This window comes from Mobula birostris, chromosome 11 (genome assembly GCF_030028105.1).
Source record: "Mobula birostris isolate sMobBir1 chromosome 11, sMobBir1.hap1, whole genome shotgun sequence".
Taxonomy (NCBI): domain Eukaryota; kingdom Metazoa; phylum Chordata; class Chondrichthyes; order Myliobatiformes; family Myliobatidae; genus Mobula; species Mobula birostris.
Window position 1 is genome coordinate 33,618,773 of NC_092380.1, and position 16,757 is coordinate 33,635,529.

General features: G+C 45.2%; 1 protein-coding gene across 3 annotated transcripts in view; it reads left to right on the plus strand.

The window, feature by feature from the left end:
- The first annotated feature begins 767 nt into the window (after positions 1-767).
- The window catches only part of LOC140205014 (transportin-3-like), a 96,065-nt gene continuing 80,075 nt past the window's right edge, over positions 768-16,757 (plus strand). For all 3 annotated transcript variants that reach the window (XR_011887731.1, XR_011887732.1, XM_072272073.1), the window contains exons 1-3: positions 768-853; positions 11,380-11,504; positions 12,658-12,858. Coding sequence is in view for 1 of the 3 variants with exons in the window: in XM_072272073.1 (XP_072128174.1) it covers positions 11,388-11,504; positions 12,658-12,858 (318 nt within the window). In the remaining 2 variants the exon portion in view is untranslated. The remainder of the gene's footprint in view (positions 854-11,379; positions 11,505-12,657; positions 12,859-16,757) is intronic.

Sequence of the window (16,757 nt, forward strand, 5' to 3'; positions counted from 1 at the left end):
TATCAGATTCCTCCTCCTCCTCCAGTCCCTTACCTTCCCCCCCTACCTGGCTTCACCCATCACCTTCTAGTTTGTTCTCTTCCCCTCCCTATCTTTTTTATTCTGGTGTCTTCTCTCTTCCTTTCCAGTCCTGAGGAAGGGTGGGGATCGACACCGCCTGGCTCGCTGAGCTGAGGTGCTCCAACATGTGCGTGTGTGCTGCTCGGGACGACGCCTCCACTTTGGGACCTCGTTCAGAGCAAAGGAAATAAAGAATGTCGGTGGCCTGATACCAATTCAGTTATTTTTTAATTCGCAAGACAATGTTGCTTTCTTTTTTAAAAAAAAGTTACAACAAAATTGAAATTGACTTTATGGAAAGGGACGGAGGCGGAGACGTATTTGATTGAACTCCGTGTTCCCCAATAGGATGGAAGAGATTCGCGTCTCTGGAAAGCAGTAACCAATAACATCTCAATATTGAGGCTGTTATTGGTGATTGACGTTTACCTTGTCCAACCAGAACGCGGTATCTACAAAGCGCGCCAATTATCAATAAAAATCTGCAGATGCTGGAAATCCAAAGCAGCACACACGAAATGCTGGAGAAACTCAGCTGCTCAGGCAGCATCAGTGGAAAGGAGCACACAATCGATGTTTCGAGCCGAGACCTTTCATCAATAAAATAAATGCAGTCCAATGGGCGAAAGGTGGGCGGTTTAGCCGCGTCAATCGCTGAGTGGAGACCAATCAGAAGGATAGGATGACAGATCTGGGGGCGGAGCATCTCTGTGAGGTCATCACGCGGCGCCGCGCAGCGGAGCTGGTGGTCGGAGAGGCTAGCAGCGACGGGACGGCTGGGGTCCGCCGAGAGGTGAGCGGGTATTGTGGTCACGGGGGAGACGGGGCTTTGCTCTGGCCAGAGGGATCCATGGCCGAGGGTCTCGTCACAAACCGGGGGCGCATCCTGGTTGGCTCTCAACCGGCGCCTCCACCCAGCGGAACCTTCTAGAAATAATAGGGCTCTGAGTGCAACTACCTGGTGTCCGTGGCATGGTGTGAAGCCGAGATCACCCGCCCCACCTCTGCAGTCAGCGCGGTGCAGCCCATGTTACAGGGGAACGAGGCGTCATTCTCACACAGCAAGACCCCATGATTAGTGGGGCGACCCAATGGAAGGGTAAGGTGTTAGCCCTGGGTACACGGGGTGTGGTGGAAGGGCTTTCCAGTTGTGTGGACAGACACATGTGGCGAACCGTGGCCATAATCCCAGCCTGAACCAAAAACATTGTGTGCCCGGGATGCCCATTGGATAATGGGCAGCGAGTGAGTGTTTTATAGAACCAGGATTCAAAACCAGCATCACCCATGTTACCACGGCAGAGAGCCTACTAAGTACTGCTTGCCATGGGGTGGGGGAAGAGTTGTTAACGTTTAGAAAAGCAACGATTCATTTTGGTTCTGTTTTCTCTGTGAAGTAGATAGCAACTTGCACTTTACGCCTTGTGTCAGGTAATACCTGCCTTATGTGACAGAATGGAAAAGGTTGCAGTTGCATTATAATCTCAGTCTCAACTTATATGATTTTTTTTGTGTGGCAGCAGTACACAGCAAGACATAATTGCTATAAGGCACAAAGAGTAATAAATAGAGAAAAAGTAAGGTGGCATTCATGGACTGTACAGAAATCTGGCAGTGGGAGGGAGCTATTTCTAAATCATGAATAAAATATTTTATTCACAATATTTGAGTAAAAGCATCATCAGGATGGTAGCAACACACACAAAAGCTGGTGGAATGCAGCAGGCCAGGCAGCCTGTATAGGAAGAAGTACAGTCGATGTTTCGGGTCGAGACCCTTCGTCAGGACTAATGGAAAAAGGAGATAGTAAGAGATTTGAGAGGGGGAGGGGGAGATCCAAAATGATAGGAGAAGACAGGAGGGGGAGGGATGGAGCCAAGAGCTGGACAGTTGATTGGCAAAAGGGATACAAGGCAGGAGAAGGGAGAGGATCATGGGACGGGAGGCCTAGGGAGAAAGAAAGGGGGAGGGGAGCACCAGAGGAAGATGGAGAACAGGCAAGGAGTTATTGTGAGAGGGAAAGAGAAAAAAAAATTAAAAATTAGGGATGGGGTAAGAAGGGGAGGAGGGGCATTAATGGAAGTTAGAGAAATCAATGTTCATGCCATCAGGTTGGAGGCTACTATCAGGATGGTAGACAATGTACAAACTTCACAACCATCGTATCCCTAATTATCTCTGTCGGTCTCAGCTTGAATATACTCAGTAACCAAGTCTGCATAACCCTCTTGGGTAGACTATTGTGGAGGTGTAACGGGGGCTGCACCTTCCCGAGCACCTCGCTGACTGCTGGAGGGTAGGGATGGTCAGTAACAGTGGGTGGCTGATCTTGGTTTAACATCAAAGCCACGGACACCGGGCAGTTGCAGTCAGAACTGTTTTATTTCTGGAAGGATCTGCTGGGTGTGGGCCTGTGTGGTGAGTTTCTGCAGCTGAACATCACTACACAAGTCTGAACAAGTGTGCTTTTTTTTAAATTCTCTTGCTCTGTCTGCTTCTCTCTGCTAATGTCAAAGCACACCCTAGGTTGTGAAAAGCATTTTATGAATTATTATTTTATTAATTAGCCATTCACTGATCTGTAAACTCACAGAACTGATTAAAGGCACGAAACTTGTGCAACGCACACAAAAAACTGGAGGAACTCAGCAGGCCAGCGGCATCTGTGGAAAAGAGTCAAAGATGTCTTGGGCTGAGACCCTTGATCAGGACTGGAGGGAAAAAATGGGAAGTCAGAGTAAGAAGGTGGAGGAGGAGAGGAAGAAGTAAAAGATGGCAGGTGATGGGTGTAATGGGAGAGGGGTGAAGTAAAGAGCTGGAAGTTGATTGGTGGAAGAGATAAAGGGCTGGAGAAAGGGGAATCTGAGGAAAGGACAGAAGGCCATGTAAGAAAGGGAGGGGGAGGAGCACCAGTGGGAGGAGTTGGGCAGTTAAGGAGATCAGGTGAGAGAGAAAAATGAGAATGGTGCGGGGGGGGCGGCGGTAATTACTGGAAGTTCAAGAAATCGATGTTCATGCCATCAGGTTGGTGGCTACCCAGACGGAATATAAGGTGTTGCTCCTGAGTGGCCTTATCGCAGCAGTAGAGGAGGCCGTGGACTAACATGTCAGAATGGGAAGTAGAATTAAAATGAGTGGCCACCAGGAGATCCGACTTATTCTGGTGGACGTAGATGCTTGGTGAAGCCGTCTCCTAATCTATGTCTGGTCTCACCAATATGGAGGAGGCCACACTGGGAGCACTAGATACAGTCAAGCTCATAGGTGAACTGTCACCTCACTTGGAAGGGGCCCTGAATAGTAGTGAGGGAGGAGGTGTAACAGTGGGTAACACTTGTTCCACTTGCAAGTATAAGTACCAGGAGGGAGATCAGTGAGTAGGGACGAATGGACAAGGGAGTTGCGTAGGGAGCAATCCCTGTAGTGAGCAGAAAGATGTGGTTGGTGGTGGGGTCCCATTGGAGATGGTGGAAGTTATGGAGAATTATGTGCTGGATGCGGGGGCTAGTGGAACGGTAGGTGAGAACTAGAGGAACCCTATCTGGTGGTGAGGGCAGACATGCGCAGAATGTAAGAATGTGGGTGAGGCAGCATTGATAGTGGAGGAAGAAAAGCCCCCTTCTTTGAAGAAGGAGAGCATCTATAGAAGTTTGTGAGTGTATTTGTTAACATATCAAATCTCTTCAGACTATTAGAAGTATAGCCGCTGTCTTGCCTTCTTTACAACTGCATCGATATGTTGGGATCAGGTTAGGTCCTCGGATCTTGATACCTAGGAACTTGAAACTGCTCACTCTCTCCACTTCTGATCCACCTATGGGGATTGGTATGTGTTTCTTCGTCTTGCCCTTCCGAAAGTCCACAATCAGCTCTTTCGTCTTACTGACATTGAGTACCAGATTGTTGCTGCAGCACCACTCCACTAGTTGGCAATCTCACTCTTGTACGCCCTCTCGTCACCACCTGAGATTCTACCAACAATGGTTGTATTGTCAGCAAATTTATAGATGGTATTTGAACTACGCCTAGCCACACATAGAGTAGAGCAGTGGTCTAGGCACACACCCGAGGTGCACCAATGTTGACCATCAGCGAGGAAGAGACATTACTGCCAATCCGCATAGACTGTGGTCTTCCGGTTAGGAAGTCGAGGATCCAATTACGGAGGGAGGTATAGAGGCCCAGGTTCTACAACTACTCAATCAAAATTGTGGGAATGATGGTATTAAATGCTGGCTATAGTCGATGAACAGCATCCTGACATGGGTGTTTGTGTTGTCCAGGTGGTCTAAAACCTTGTGAAGAGGCATTGAGATTGCATCTGCTGTTGACCTATCGTGGTGATAGGCAAATTACAATGGGTCCAGATCCTTGCTGAGGCAGGTGGTCAGTCTAGTCATGGCCAACCTCTCAAAGCATTTCATCACTGTAGATGTGAGTGCCACTGGGTGATACTCATTAAGGCAGCTTACATTATTCTTCTTAGGCACTGGTATAATTGTTGCCTTTTTTGAAGCAAATGGGAACTTTTGCCTGTAGCAGTGAGAGGTTGAAAATCTCCTTGAATACTCCCGCCAGCTGGTTGGCACAAGTTTTCGGAGCCTTACCAGGTATTCCATCGGGATCTTCTGCCTTGCGAGGGTCTATTCTCTTTAAAGACAGCCTAACATCAGCCTCTGAGACAGAGATGACAGGGTCATCAGGTGCAGCAGGGATCTTTACAGCTATAGTTGTGTTCTCCCTTTCAAAGCCTGCATAGAAGGCATTGAGTTCATCTGGTAGTGAAGGATCGCTGCCATTGGGTTTTGCTTGGAGGAAGTAATGTCTTGAACATACCCCTGAGGTATTGTGTTTACTGAAGGGAAAATCACAGCTGCTCAAGAGATATGTGAAACAAAATGAAGACAGCAGTGTAGTGAATGTGGTGACAAGATTCCCCACGTAGGCACTTTTAGAAGGTCAAGAGGCATGGGATCCAGGAAACTTGGCTGTGTGGATTTAGAAATGGCTTGCCTACACAAGGCAGAAGGTGGTAGATGGAGCCTGGAGGTCGGTGACCAGAGGTGTTCTGCAGCAATCTGTTTTGGGACCCCTGCTCTTTGTAATATTTGTAAATGACTGGGATGAGGGAGTGGAAGGGTGGATTAGTAGGAGACGTAGGTGTCATGAAGTAGGTGGTGTGGATAGTGTAGAGGGTTATCATAGGTTACAAAGGGGCTTTGGCAGGATGCTGAACTGGGTTGAGAAGTGGCGGGTGCAGTTGATAGGGTTACCCTGCACCAAGCTGTTAGGATGCTCAAGAAGGCGTATAGTCATTAGCCAGGGGATTGAGTTCAAGAGCTGTAGGATAATGCTGCAGCTCTACAAAATTGTGTTTGGGCCAGCTGGAGTGTTGTAGTCAGTTCTGGTTATCTCATTATAGAAATGATGTGGAATCTTGAGAGGGTGAAAGTGATTTACCATGGTGCTACCTCGATTAGAGGGCACATGTCTTGAGTGAACTAGGGGTTTTCTCTCTGAAGGGATGGAGGATTAGAGATGACTTGATAGAGGTATACAAGATGATAGGCATTGATGAAGTATATAGGCAGCACCTTTTGACCCCAGGGCAGAAATGGCTAACACAAGAGGGGATAATTTTAAGATGATTGGAGGAAAGTATAGGGGAAGTATCAGAGGTAGGCAAGAGTGGTGGGTGCGTGGAATGTGCTGCCAGGGGTAGTGATAGAAGCAGATACATGAGGGGTATTTAACAGTCGCGTAGCTAGGCAGATGAAAGAAAAATAGAGGGCTATGGGAGAGGGAAGGGTTAGATTGAGAGGTTAAAAGGTTGACACAACATCAGGAGCCAAAGGGCCTGTACTGCTGAGTGTTCTATGTTTTGGAGAACATTCATATTATCAGGAAGGTGCGATTTGCAGCCTGCTAGCAAATTAGGTAGATAAATTCCGTAGGTCTGACCAAGTGCATCCTCAGAGAGGAAAATGTGGAGGCTCTTGCGATGATATTTGCTTCATCATTAGCTACTGTTGAAGTGCTTAAAGACAGGAAGCTGGTGAATGTTGTTCCATTGTTTCAAGAAGCAGTAGCAAGTAAAAGGCAAACAACAGGAATTCTGCAGATGCTGGAAATTCGAGCAACACACATCAAAGTTGCTGGTGAACGCAGCAGGCCAGGCAGCATCTCTAGGAAGAGGTACAGTCGACGTTTCAGGCCAAGACCCTTCGTCAGGACTAACTGAAGGAAGAGTTAGTAAGAGATTTGAAAGTGAGAGGGGGAGGGGGAGATCCAAAATGATAGGAGAAGACAGGAGGGGGAGGGATGGAGCCCAGAGCTGGACAGGTGATTGGCAAAAGGGATATGAGAGTTCAACGCTGTCCTCAACTGCATCTCTTTCATTTCATGCACGTCTGCTCTCACCCCATCCTCCTGCCTGGGATAGGGTTCCTCTGGTCCTCACCTACCACCCCACTGGCCTCTGCGTCCAGCACAGAACTTTCTGGAACTTCCACCATCTCCAACTGGATCCCACCACCAAGCATCCCTTTCCCTCCACCCCCCCCCACATTTTTTGCTTCTACAAGGATTTATCCAACTCCCTAGTCCATTCATCCCTCCGTCCTGGCACTTATCCTTCTAAGTGGAACATATGCTACACCTGCCCCTACACTTCCTCCCTCACTACCATTCAGGGTCCTTGTCCTTCCAGGTGGGGCAACACTTCATCGGTGACTCTGTTAGGGTCATATGCTGTGCCCGGTACAGTCTTCTGGTTATCAGTGAGACCCGATGTAGATTGGGGACTGCTGTGCCGAGCACCTACACTCCATCTGCCATAAGAAGCTGGATCTCCCAGTAGGCACCCATTTTAATCCCACTTCTCATTCCGATATGCTAATCCATGGCCTCCTCTACTGTCGCGATGAGCTAGGCCACACTCAGATTGGAGGAACAACACCTTATATTCTGTCTGGGTAACCTCCAACCTGATGGCATGAACATTGATATCCTGAACTTCCGGAAATGCCCCTCCCCCACCATTCCCCAAGCCCCTTTACCTCTCACACCTGTTTGTGCCTTCCCATTGTCTCCCCATTTTCTTTTTTTCCCATGGCTTTCTGTACTCTGCTATCAGACTCTCCCTTCTCCAGCCCTGTATCTCTTTCACCAATCAACTTCCCAGCTCTTCACTTCATCCATTCTTCTCCCAGTTTCACCCATCATCTTGTGTTTCTCTCTCACCTCCCCCACCTTTTAAAACTACTCATCTTTTTGCTGCCTGGCCTGCTGATTCCTTCAGCATTTTGTGTGTGTTCTTAGGATCTACCAACATTTGGACAGACAGAATCTAAATAGGAGTTAGCATGGCTTTGTACATGGGAAATCATGCTTAATGAAACTTCTAGAGATGTTTTTTTTGAAATATCCAAAAAGGAAGATGAGGGTAAGTGAGTGGATGTTGTCTATAACAAGATCCCACATACCAGGCTGGCCTGGACTGTGAGATCCTGTGGAATCCTGCTTGATCGTCGTCAGGTGGATTCACAGTTGGCTCAGAGGTAGGAAGCACAGGATGGTGATTGAAGGCTGTTTCTCAGGAGGCCAGTGACTAGTAATGTGACGCTGAGGTCAGTGTCGGGATTATAGTTATTTGTTATTTATATAAATGAACTTGATGCAGATGCACAGGCTTGATCAGTAAATTTGCAAATGACACAAAAGTTAGGAGATTCTTTGATAGAGAAGGTTATTGTACATTACAAGGGGCTCTTGGTCAGTTAGGGAATTAGGCCAAGGAGTGGCAGATGGATTTCAATACAGTTAAGCTCAAGGTAAAGTCGCTTGGAAACCTAAACCAGCATCACACTTGTGCTCTGAATGCTAGGACACTAGGGAGTATAGTGAAATGGAGGGACCTAGGAACACGAATGCAGAGTTCATTGAATGCAGCGTTGCAGCTGGACAGTGTAGTGAAAACTACGGGTTTAGCATGGTAGCCTTCATTAATCCAGGCAATGAGTTGGTACAAATATCATTCTTGAAGTTGCAGAACCATGTACAGTTTTGGTCACACTGTAATGGAAAGATGTGATTCAACCAAAAAGAATGCAGAAAAGATTTACAATCATGCTGCCATTACTAGAGGGCCTGGAGCCGGCCAGGTCTGATCTCAGAAAATGTTTAAGATTACACGAGGCATTTAGATCCGGTGGGCAGTAGCAGCCTTCTGCTCTTCCCCCACCCCCAGGACAGGGTGTCCAGATTTAAAAGAAATCTGAGAGGCAACTTTTTCCACAGGGAGGCTGGTGAGTACAAGGAATGAGCTGCCGTAGTGACGGGTTGAGGCAGGTACAGTAGCATCATTTCAGAAGCACTTGGGTACGTGTAGGGGTGGGGCTCGGAGGGATATGGGCCAAACACAGGAAATTGGGACCAGCTGGGTAGACACTGATCACCACAGACTGGTTGAGCTGCAGAATCTGATTCAATGCTATATTGCTCTATGACTCAAATAGATGTTTTACCATAAATCTAATTTTGTGAACTAATATTCTCAGGGAAGAAAATCTGTCTTAATCTTTGATGGACCCTGTACCTGTGCTACTCTAAACCAGGTTCTTGGTATTGGCCTATGGCATAAATCAGGGGTCCCCAACCTTCTTTGCACTGCGGACTGGTTTAATATTGACAATATTCTTGCGGACTGGCCGACCCGGTGGAGGTAGAGTTGCCAATGGACAAGAGTAGCAGTCAAATACGTTGTGTTTACCCAGAGAAAGACTACAATGACCATGAAGCCTTGCGTGGGTACCAGTGCGCATGCGTGTACCAGCCGATTTTTTTGTTTTCTGCAAATCATTTTTGGCGATTCTATTGGGGGGGAGGGGTTAATCACGACCAGAGTATAGGTGATAGGTAGCTAATACACTCAATTTCGTTTCTAAAATGATTTATCTAACGAATTTAATATTAAACACACAGCACATATTTTCCTCGCATGAATATAGCGATAAGTCAATTATCAGGGGAGCTTCAAGTAAGTGTTGAACGAACTTCCAGTAGAAGTGGTAGAGGCAGGTTTGATATTATAATTTCAAGAAAAATTGGACAGGTATATGGACAGGAAAGGAATGGAGGGTTATGGGCTGAGTGCAGGTCGGTGGGACTAGGTGAGAGTAGTGTTCGGCACGGACTAGAAGGGCGAGATCGCCTGTTTCCGTGCTGTAATTGTTATATGGTTATATAAATAAGTCAGTAGCATCATAACACTTTAAGTATTGTTTGGATGTTAAACACACAGCGCATATTTTCCCCGTATGGACATGTAAAATCATTGCAACACACCAATATCGCTGAATCAGTGGGAGCCCTGGGCTTGTTTTCCTGCAACAAGACGGTCCTATCAAGGGGTGATGGGAGACAGCGATACTCGAAGGGGGTTCCTTATGTCCAGTCTATTCCACAATTTGGTTTTCGTTGCATTCATTGCAGAAAACTCCGCTTCGCAGAAAAATGTTGGAAATGAAAGCAACGTTTCAGTGCTTTTGTTTCTATCTCAGGATATTTAGCCTTGACTTTGATCCAGAATGCCGGCAGAGATGTTATATAAACATACTTTTCAGCCCACCGTCATTTGCAAGCTCGAGAAGTTGATCTCCTTCCCGCGCTGACATGGATGACGCGCTGTTAATGACCTCTCGTAAGTTCAAGCTCAACAGTGGGCATGTCAGGGAATGCGGAAAGGTGCAGCTGACTCCTATCGCCAAATCATATCATTTCCTCGCGGCCCGGTTGCGCATGCTTTTGGTGGTTGGGGACCGCTGGCATAAATAAAGACTGGGAAACTCTGCCCTAATCCCACCAATGCAGCTAACTCTTCAGCCCATCAGGTGTGTCTCAACTGATCCTTTAAAATTATTCCTACAGCAATCCCACTTTTATTTTCCTCACACTCACATTAACTCTTCACATCTCCCCCAGTTCCACTACTTACCCACATACTAGAGGTGAAATATAATGACCAAGTAATCCATCAACTCTCACATCTCTGGGATATGGGAGACCACCATGTAATCACTGAGACAATGTGTAATCTTTGCGCACACACACAGTACCGGAAATCAGGACTGAGCCCAGGTCTCAGTGCTACCAGACAGCAAATTCGTGCCAATGTACTGAGCCTTATCACATTATTCCTGGGGCAGCACGGTAGCATAGCAGTTAGCACAGTGCGTTTACAGCGCCAGTGACCTGGGTTCAATTCCACTGTGGCCTTGAGTCTATACACTCTCTCCGTGACCACGTGGATTTGTTCCAGGTTTTCCCGTTTCCATCCATGTTCTAAAGATTAGCAAGTTAATTGGTCACAAGTGTAATTGGGTGGCGCGGGTTCATTGGGCCATAAGGACTGTGCTGTATCTCTAAATAAATAAATAAAATGTGACAGAAAAATGCGTACAAAGTACTCTATCTGTGGCTTATCGAGCACAAGTTTCCTTAACACCAGACCAAACCACTTCAAAGCTCTCTGCTTCTTTCTGGACACCAGACCCACCAGTTCTCCTCCGTCTGGTAGAACTGGCCTTCTCTCAATTTTTCCTTCAGTTCCTCCCTGTTCTTTCAAACAAAAGGTGTAGCTGTGAGCACTCACATGGGTCCAAGCTATGCCTGCCGCCTTTTTGCCAGCTACGTGGAATAGTCTGTGTTCCAAGCCTACACTAGTATCACTCCCCAACTTTTCGTACGCTACATCGATGACTGCATTGGTGCTCATACACTTTATTAGCTTTGCCTCCAACTTGCATCCTGCCCTCCATTTTCGACACCTCCTTCCCCTTTGTTGATCCCTCTGTCTCTATCTGCATCCCTGGAGACAGCTTATCTACTGATATCTTTTATAAACTCACTGATTCTCACAGAGGACTGTACCTCTTCCCACGCTGTAATTTATAAAATGCCAACCCCTTCTCTCCATTACTCCATCTCTGCCGCATCTATTCTCAGGATGAGGCTTTTCCATCCAGTACTAAGGAGATGCTCCTTAGTTTGTTTTTCTATAGCTCATGAGACACTATTGTATGTGTGATTCACAAATACCTGAACAGTCACAATGAGTACCTAATGGCCCAGTTCATCATTGATGTGCTGAAGCTGAATCAGTCTATCGCAGCTATTCTTCAGCTGATGGAGACTGGTTAGCAGACTTGATCAGTACATACAAGGGCAAGGAAGGGTGCTGTGCACAGTGGGAAGTAACATGCCTGAAGAAAACACTGTTTGAGTTTAATAATTTATCCATCTGTTGACGTTGACTTCCAGATCACAGAATGGAGGGGGAGGTCAGTTTAGATTCTGTCTATCAAGCTGTTCAAGCTTTATACCATCATCCAGATCCACAGGGTAAAGAGAGAGCTTCAGCCTGGCTGGGTGAATTCCAAAAGTCGGTGAGTTCAATATACAATGTAGATCTGTGTTGTAGCCCAGTGTTGGTCTGTCTGTGGTCAAAGAGAAGAAATGTATCTTTACTGACTTGTATTAACATTAAGTGCAATTCCAGCTCTCCACGCTCCATTGTTGTACTTACTTTACTCCTGTGGTCTCCTCAAGAGAATTAAGGGACTGAAACCCATAGCATTGGTCCATTTGAATAGATGGTGAGGTCTGATCAATTAGAAATTATTGACTAATCACGTATGTGGTGCCAATGATGCTTACCAAGCTGGTATTTTAATATCAAATCCAGTAGTGTCCATAACTTAGGTGAATTTACCTTTTGTGGCAACATTACAGTTTTTCTCTTTATTGAAAGTTGACACAAGAACCAGAATAAAACGCAGGGCTCCCTTGTCATTTCTGTCCTGGCTGATGAACTTCAGCCCCCTGTCAGCTTCCAGAACTGGTTGTGTTCATTGTTTATACCTCTCAGTATTTTGACAATATGCTTGTTTTCACAGCGATGTCCCTGGAGATGATATATTGAGGGACTAGGCAGGTGACATAGACTAAACGCAAACCTGAGGAATTCTGCAGATGCTGGAAATTCAAGCAACACACATCAAAGTTGCTGGTGAACGCAGCAGGCCAGGTAGCTTCCTAGAGATACTGCCTGGCCTGCTGCGATCACCAGCAACTTTGGTATGTGCTGCTTGACATAGACTAAAAGTGGTTTATTACATTGAAGTATAGCCTTCCAGATAGTGGAAATTAATTAAATAAATGAACTTGTTCTAAGCAGGAAATTTTTACACGGCCTGGGAACTGTGCTGCTCTTTATATCAACATTATAGAAAAGAAAATTCCAACAAAGCCTGTATGCACGGGAGCATTTCAGTTAATGCACGACTGTGCACCCTTGTGGCTTAGAGGGAACAGTGGTAGTTGTCGTGATCTAGGTGGCACATGAACTAAAGCTCCTCACTATCATGGTGCACGTGCTAACAGTAAATCAACACCAATTCCATGTCTGATGGTATTTCAGTAAAAGAAAATTAAGGTTTGGACAAATGAAATAACTTGTATCAACTTCTGAAGACTCTTAAATTTCAGCTGCTGTGGTAAGTTTTAACAACTTCCTGTTGCTTCTCTTCTACTGGCCAGATGTTCTCATGGCAGATATCCGACCAGCTGTTGAGACTCCAGCGTGACATCGAGTCGTGCTACTTCGCTGCCCAGACTATGAAGATGAAAATCCAGTATTCATTTTACGAGCTACCCCCTGAGATGCATTCGTCACTTCGTGATTCACTGCTCACACATCTGGAGAGCCTGAAGGACTTGTCCCAGGCCATTGTCACACAGGTAGCGTGCATAGGAACTTTGAAGGAGCTGGATGCTAGGGTCAAAGCAACACTCACAACACGCTGGAGGAACTCAGCAGGTCGGGCAGCATCCGTGGAAACGATGAGTCGACGTTTTGGGCCAGAACCCTTCGTCCATGGATGCTGCCCGACCTGAGTTCCTCCAACGTGTTGTGAGTGTTGCTTTGACCCCAGCATCTGCAGATTATTTTGTGTTGGATGCTGGGGTCACTGTGTCTTTTTCACCTGTGCCTTCTCTAGATTTTGATTCCCTTGGCCTGGGGAAAAGGACTGTGTATTCACCCTGTCTGTGCCTTCATGATTTTATACAACTGTGCGAGGTCACCCCACAGTCTTCAGGGAGTGGAACTAGCCTTCTCTATTTGTAACTGGGTCACTTAAGTCCCAGCAATATTCTTGTAAATCTTCACACTCTTTCCATTTTCTGTTGTCCTGTATCATATTATTTCCCATATCTAACTGTTGGATTTTCTTTGATATATTTTTACATAATATTCTGTGCTTGACTTTGCTCGCTTGTGCTACTTATAAATCCTTTTTTCAGGATCTGGTTGGTGTTGGCCAGACCAGAATAGTTTACCCATTCCTTTTGCTCTTTGAGAAAGGAGTGGTTGTACAGCCAGGCCATTTCAGGAGATATTTAAGAGTTGACCATGTGAATGGTATTTGATGAGGAGTCACAGAAAGGTTGGACAGGATGAGGTGGCTAGCTTTTTCTCAAGCGCATCAGTGAACTGGGTAGCTTTTAACAGCAGACATACATAAGCTACAGGCGAATACCTAGACTGAGGGTTGGACTGCTTAGGGATAAAGAGGGGAAAGTCCTCACAAACAGTAGGTCCTTATTGAATAATTCACTTCAGTATTCAGTAGAGGGACTTTAACAACTGTGAGGTCAGTGTAGAACAGCTCACTGTGCTGAGCTTGTCAAGGTTAAGAAAGAAGCAGTGTTGGAACTTCTGAGGAAAAAACATTAGTATAGGTAAGTCCTTGGGGCCAGGTGGAATATAACCAATGCTACTACAGGAAGCAGGGGAAATGATTGCTAGGACATTGATCATGATTGTCGCATCCTTTGCAGCAGGTGTAGTACCAGAGGTTTTAAGGATGGCAGATGTTCAAGAAAAGTAATATGAATAATCCAGGGATTTGTAGAGCAGTGAGTTTTAGTTCAGTGGTAGGCAAACTATTGGAGAAGGTTCTTAGAAACAGGATATACGACCTTTTGGAGAAACAATCTTAATAGGGATACTCAACATGGTGTTATAAGGAGCAGGTTATACCTCACCAGCCTGTCTGAGTTTTGTGTGGAGTTAATGAAGCAGATTGATGAAGGTAGAGTGGTAGATGTGGTGTATATGATCTTAGTAAGTTGTTGACAAGGTTTCCTATAGCAAGCTCATCCAGAAAGACATGAAGCGTGGAATCTTGGCTGAGTGGCATTGGCTTGCCCACAGAAGGCTAAAGGTGGTAGTAAGTGGAGTGCATTTGGCCTGGAGGTTAGTGACTAGTGGTGTTCCCAGGACTTTTCTGGCACCCGCACTCTTATGATTTTTATAAATGCCTTAGATGCAGAAACGGAAAAACAGGTTAGTAAGTTTGCAGTGGCGTGAGGTTTGGTGGTATTGTGTGTAGTACAGAAAGTTGTTGTAGGTTACAGTGCAATATAGAAAGGACACCACTCTAAAACTCAGGTTAAACCTCACAGTATTGTGTTAAGTCCTGATTGCCTTATAGGAATGAAGTGGAAGCTTTAGAGTGTGCGAGGAAATTACAAGAATATTACCTGGATTAGAGAACATGTTTTATGAGGAAAGATTGAATTAGCTAGGCCTCCTTTCTTTGGAGCACAATACCAGAGAACAACCATGGAAGGTGAAAGTAAGATGACAGGCAAGTTTTTTTTTCCCAGTGTGGTATGTGAGTGGAATGCACTGTCAGGTGTGGTGCTTGATACAGTAGGAACATTTAAGAGACTGTTAGGCAAGTGAATATAAGAAAATGGAGAGTTATGTGCTGTGTATGAGGGAAGGGAAGGGTTAGACTGATCATAGAATAGGTTTATATAGGTCAGCACAACATGATGGGCTGAAGGGTCTGATTTGTGCTACACTGTTCCATGTTTTAACAAACTTTGTGGTATTTTTTACTTACAATGTTTGCTTTTTTTAAAAAAAAACAATTTTCAGAGTACAAACAGAATTTAAATCCCAGAAATACCCTGGTGGGATTTGAACTCTCATTGTGATGTTAGTCCAGCCCTCTGATTTTTTTTCTTTCATATCTTAACTGACAGGCCAATGCCATTTGATTGCATAATGCATTCCTGAACTTCTCAACTTTCTGTTTAAACAGGAAATGACCTCAATTTATTTAAATCTCTTCCAGTTAACTGTCTGCCCCTCTGGTTTGGAAACCAAACGTGACCTGCTACTTTCCAGCAATAAGTGTGTCTCATTAGGTCATTATCTATATTCCCTCTGTAATCTGAAGAGACTTTCCAAACTGGTCTTTATTTCTGAATAGCAAACAGCATGCTGGTGAATCTCCGAATCCTCTCTGGGCTTAATTGTTCTTGCACTGTGGAACCCACCTTTTTCATTCTATTCTGCTATTGCGTTCCTGCTGACACTTATCACTTCACATTTCATCTCTCCTATAAATTGTAAAACATAGTTGTGGTCATCATCATTATGTGCCATGTTGTATGACGTGGGCAGTCACGGTCTTATGACAGATTACTGTCTTTGGCAAATTTTTCTACAGAAGTGGTTTGCCATTGCAGCCTTCTGGACAGTGTCTTTACAAGACAGGTGACCCCAGCCATTATTAACTCTTCAAAGATTGTTTGAACCAGGATTTGTGATGTACACCAGCTGCTCATACAGCCATCCACCACTTGCTCCCATGGCTTCATGTGACCCTGATCGGGGAGGTGGGGGCTAAGCAGATGCTACACCTTGCAAGCTAAGACCTTGCAAGGAGTGCCTTATGCCTCCTTTGTTAGTGATACATCTCCACCCTGTCACCCTAAGCGTAGTATTCCATTTAAAAACACAAAGATGCTGAAACCATACACTTGAGGAAGTCTACAGGTGCTGAAATCCAAAGCAACATTCACAAAATACTGGAGGTGCTCAGCAGGTCAGGCAGCATCTTTGGAAATGAATAAACTGTCAGTGTTTCGACCTGAAACTACTTATTCATTTCCATAGATGATGCCTGACCTGCTGAATTACTTCAGAAAATGCTGAAAGCAGCTTTTGCTATGTTGAACTATATTTTGCTGCCTTGTCCATTAATCTTGCCTTCCCATTTTTTAAGCATACTTTAGGACTCGGTTGTCTACTCTTGTTTAAGTATCCTCTGCACCTTAGCACTGCACTTGTTCTGTTTATGTTTCTGGTGTAGGGAACTGCAGACAGCAGATCTTAACCTTATCTGATAATTCACTTAGTCAAAGACAGGAATTAGGATCTAAATTCTAATCTTGAGGCTGACTGATTAAAGGGATTTGTTCCTGTGCATTAGAATGGGAAGGACACTATAAACCAGGGGAGCAGAATTAAGCCATTTGGCCCATCCAGTCTGTTCCACCTTTCAATCATGTCAAATATATTATCCCTATCAACCCTATTTTCGTGCCTTCACCCCATAAGCTTTGACACTCTTACTAATCAAGAACCTATCAACCTTTACTTTAAAAATTGAGTTATCTTAAGACTACTTCTATTTGTGAAGAGGTCCAGAGCTGTAGGATTTCACTGTTTCCTGCTCAGCGTATTATAAACTGCAGTATTTGTCCCAATAACATTTAAACAAACCTCTAATAGAGTGGGTTACTCACAACCTTGTGCTGCCTTGATACTGCAACAAAAG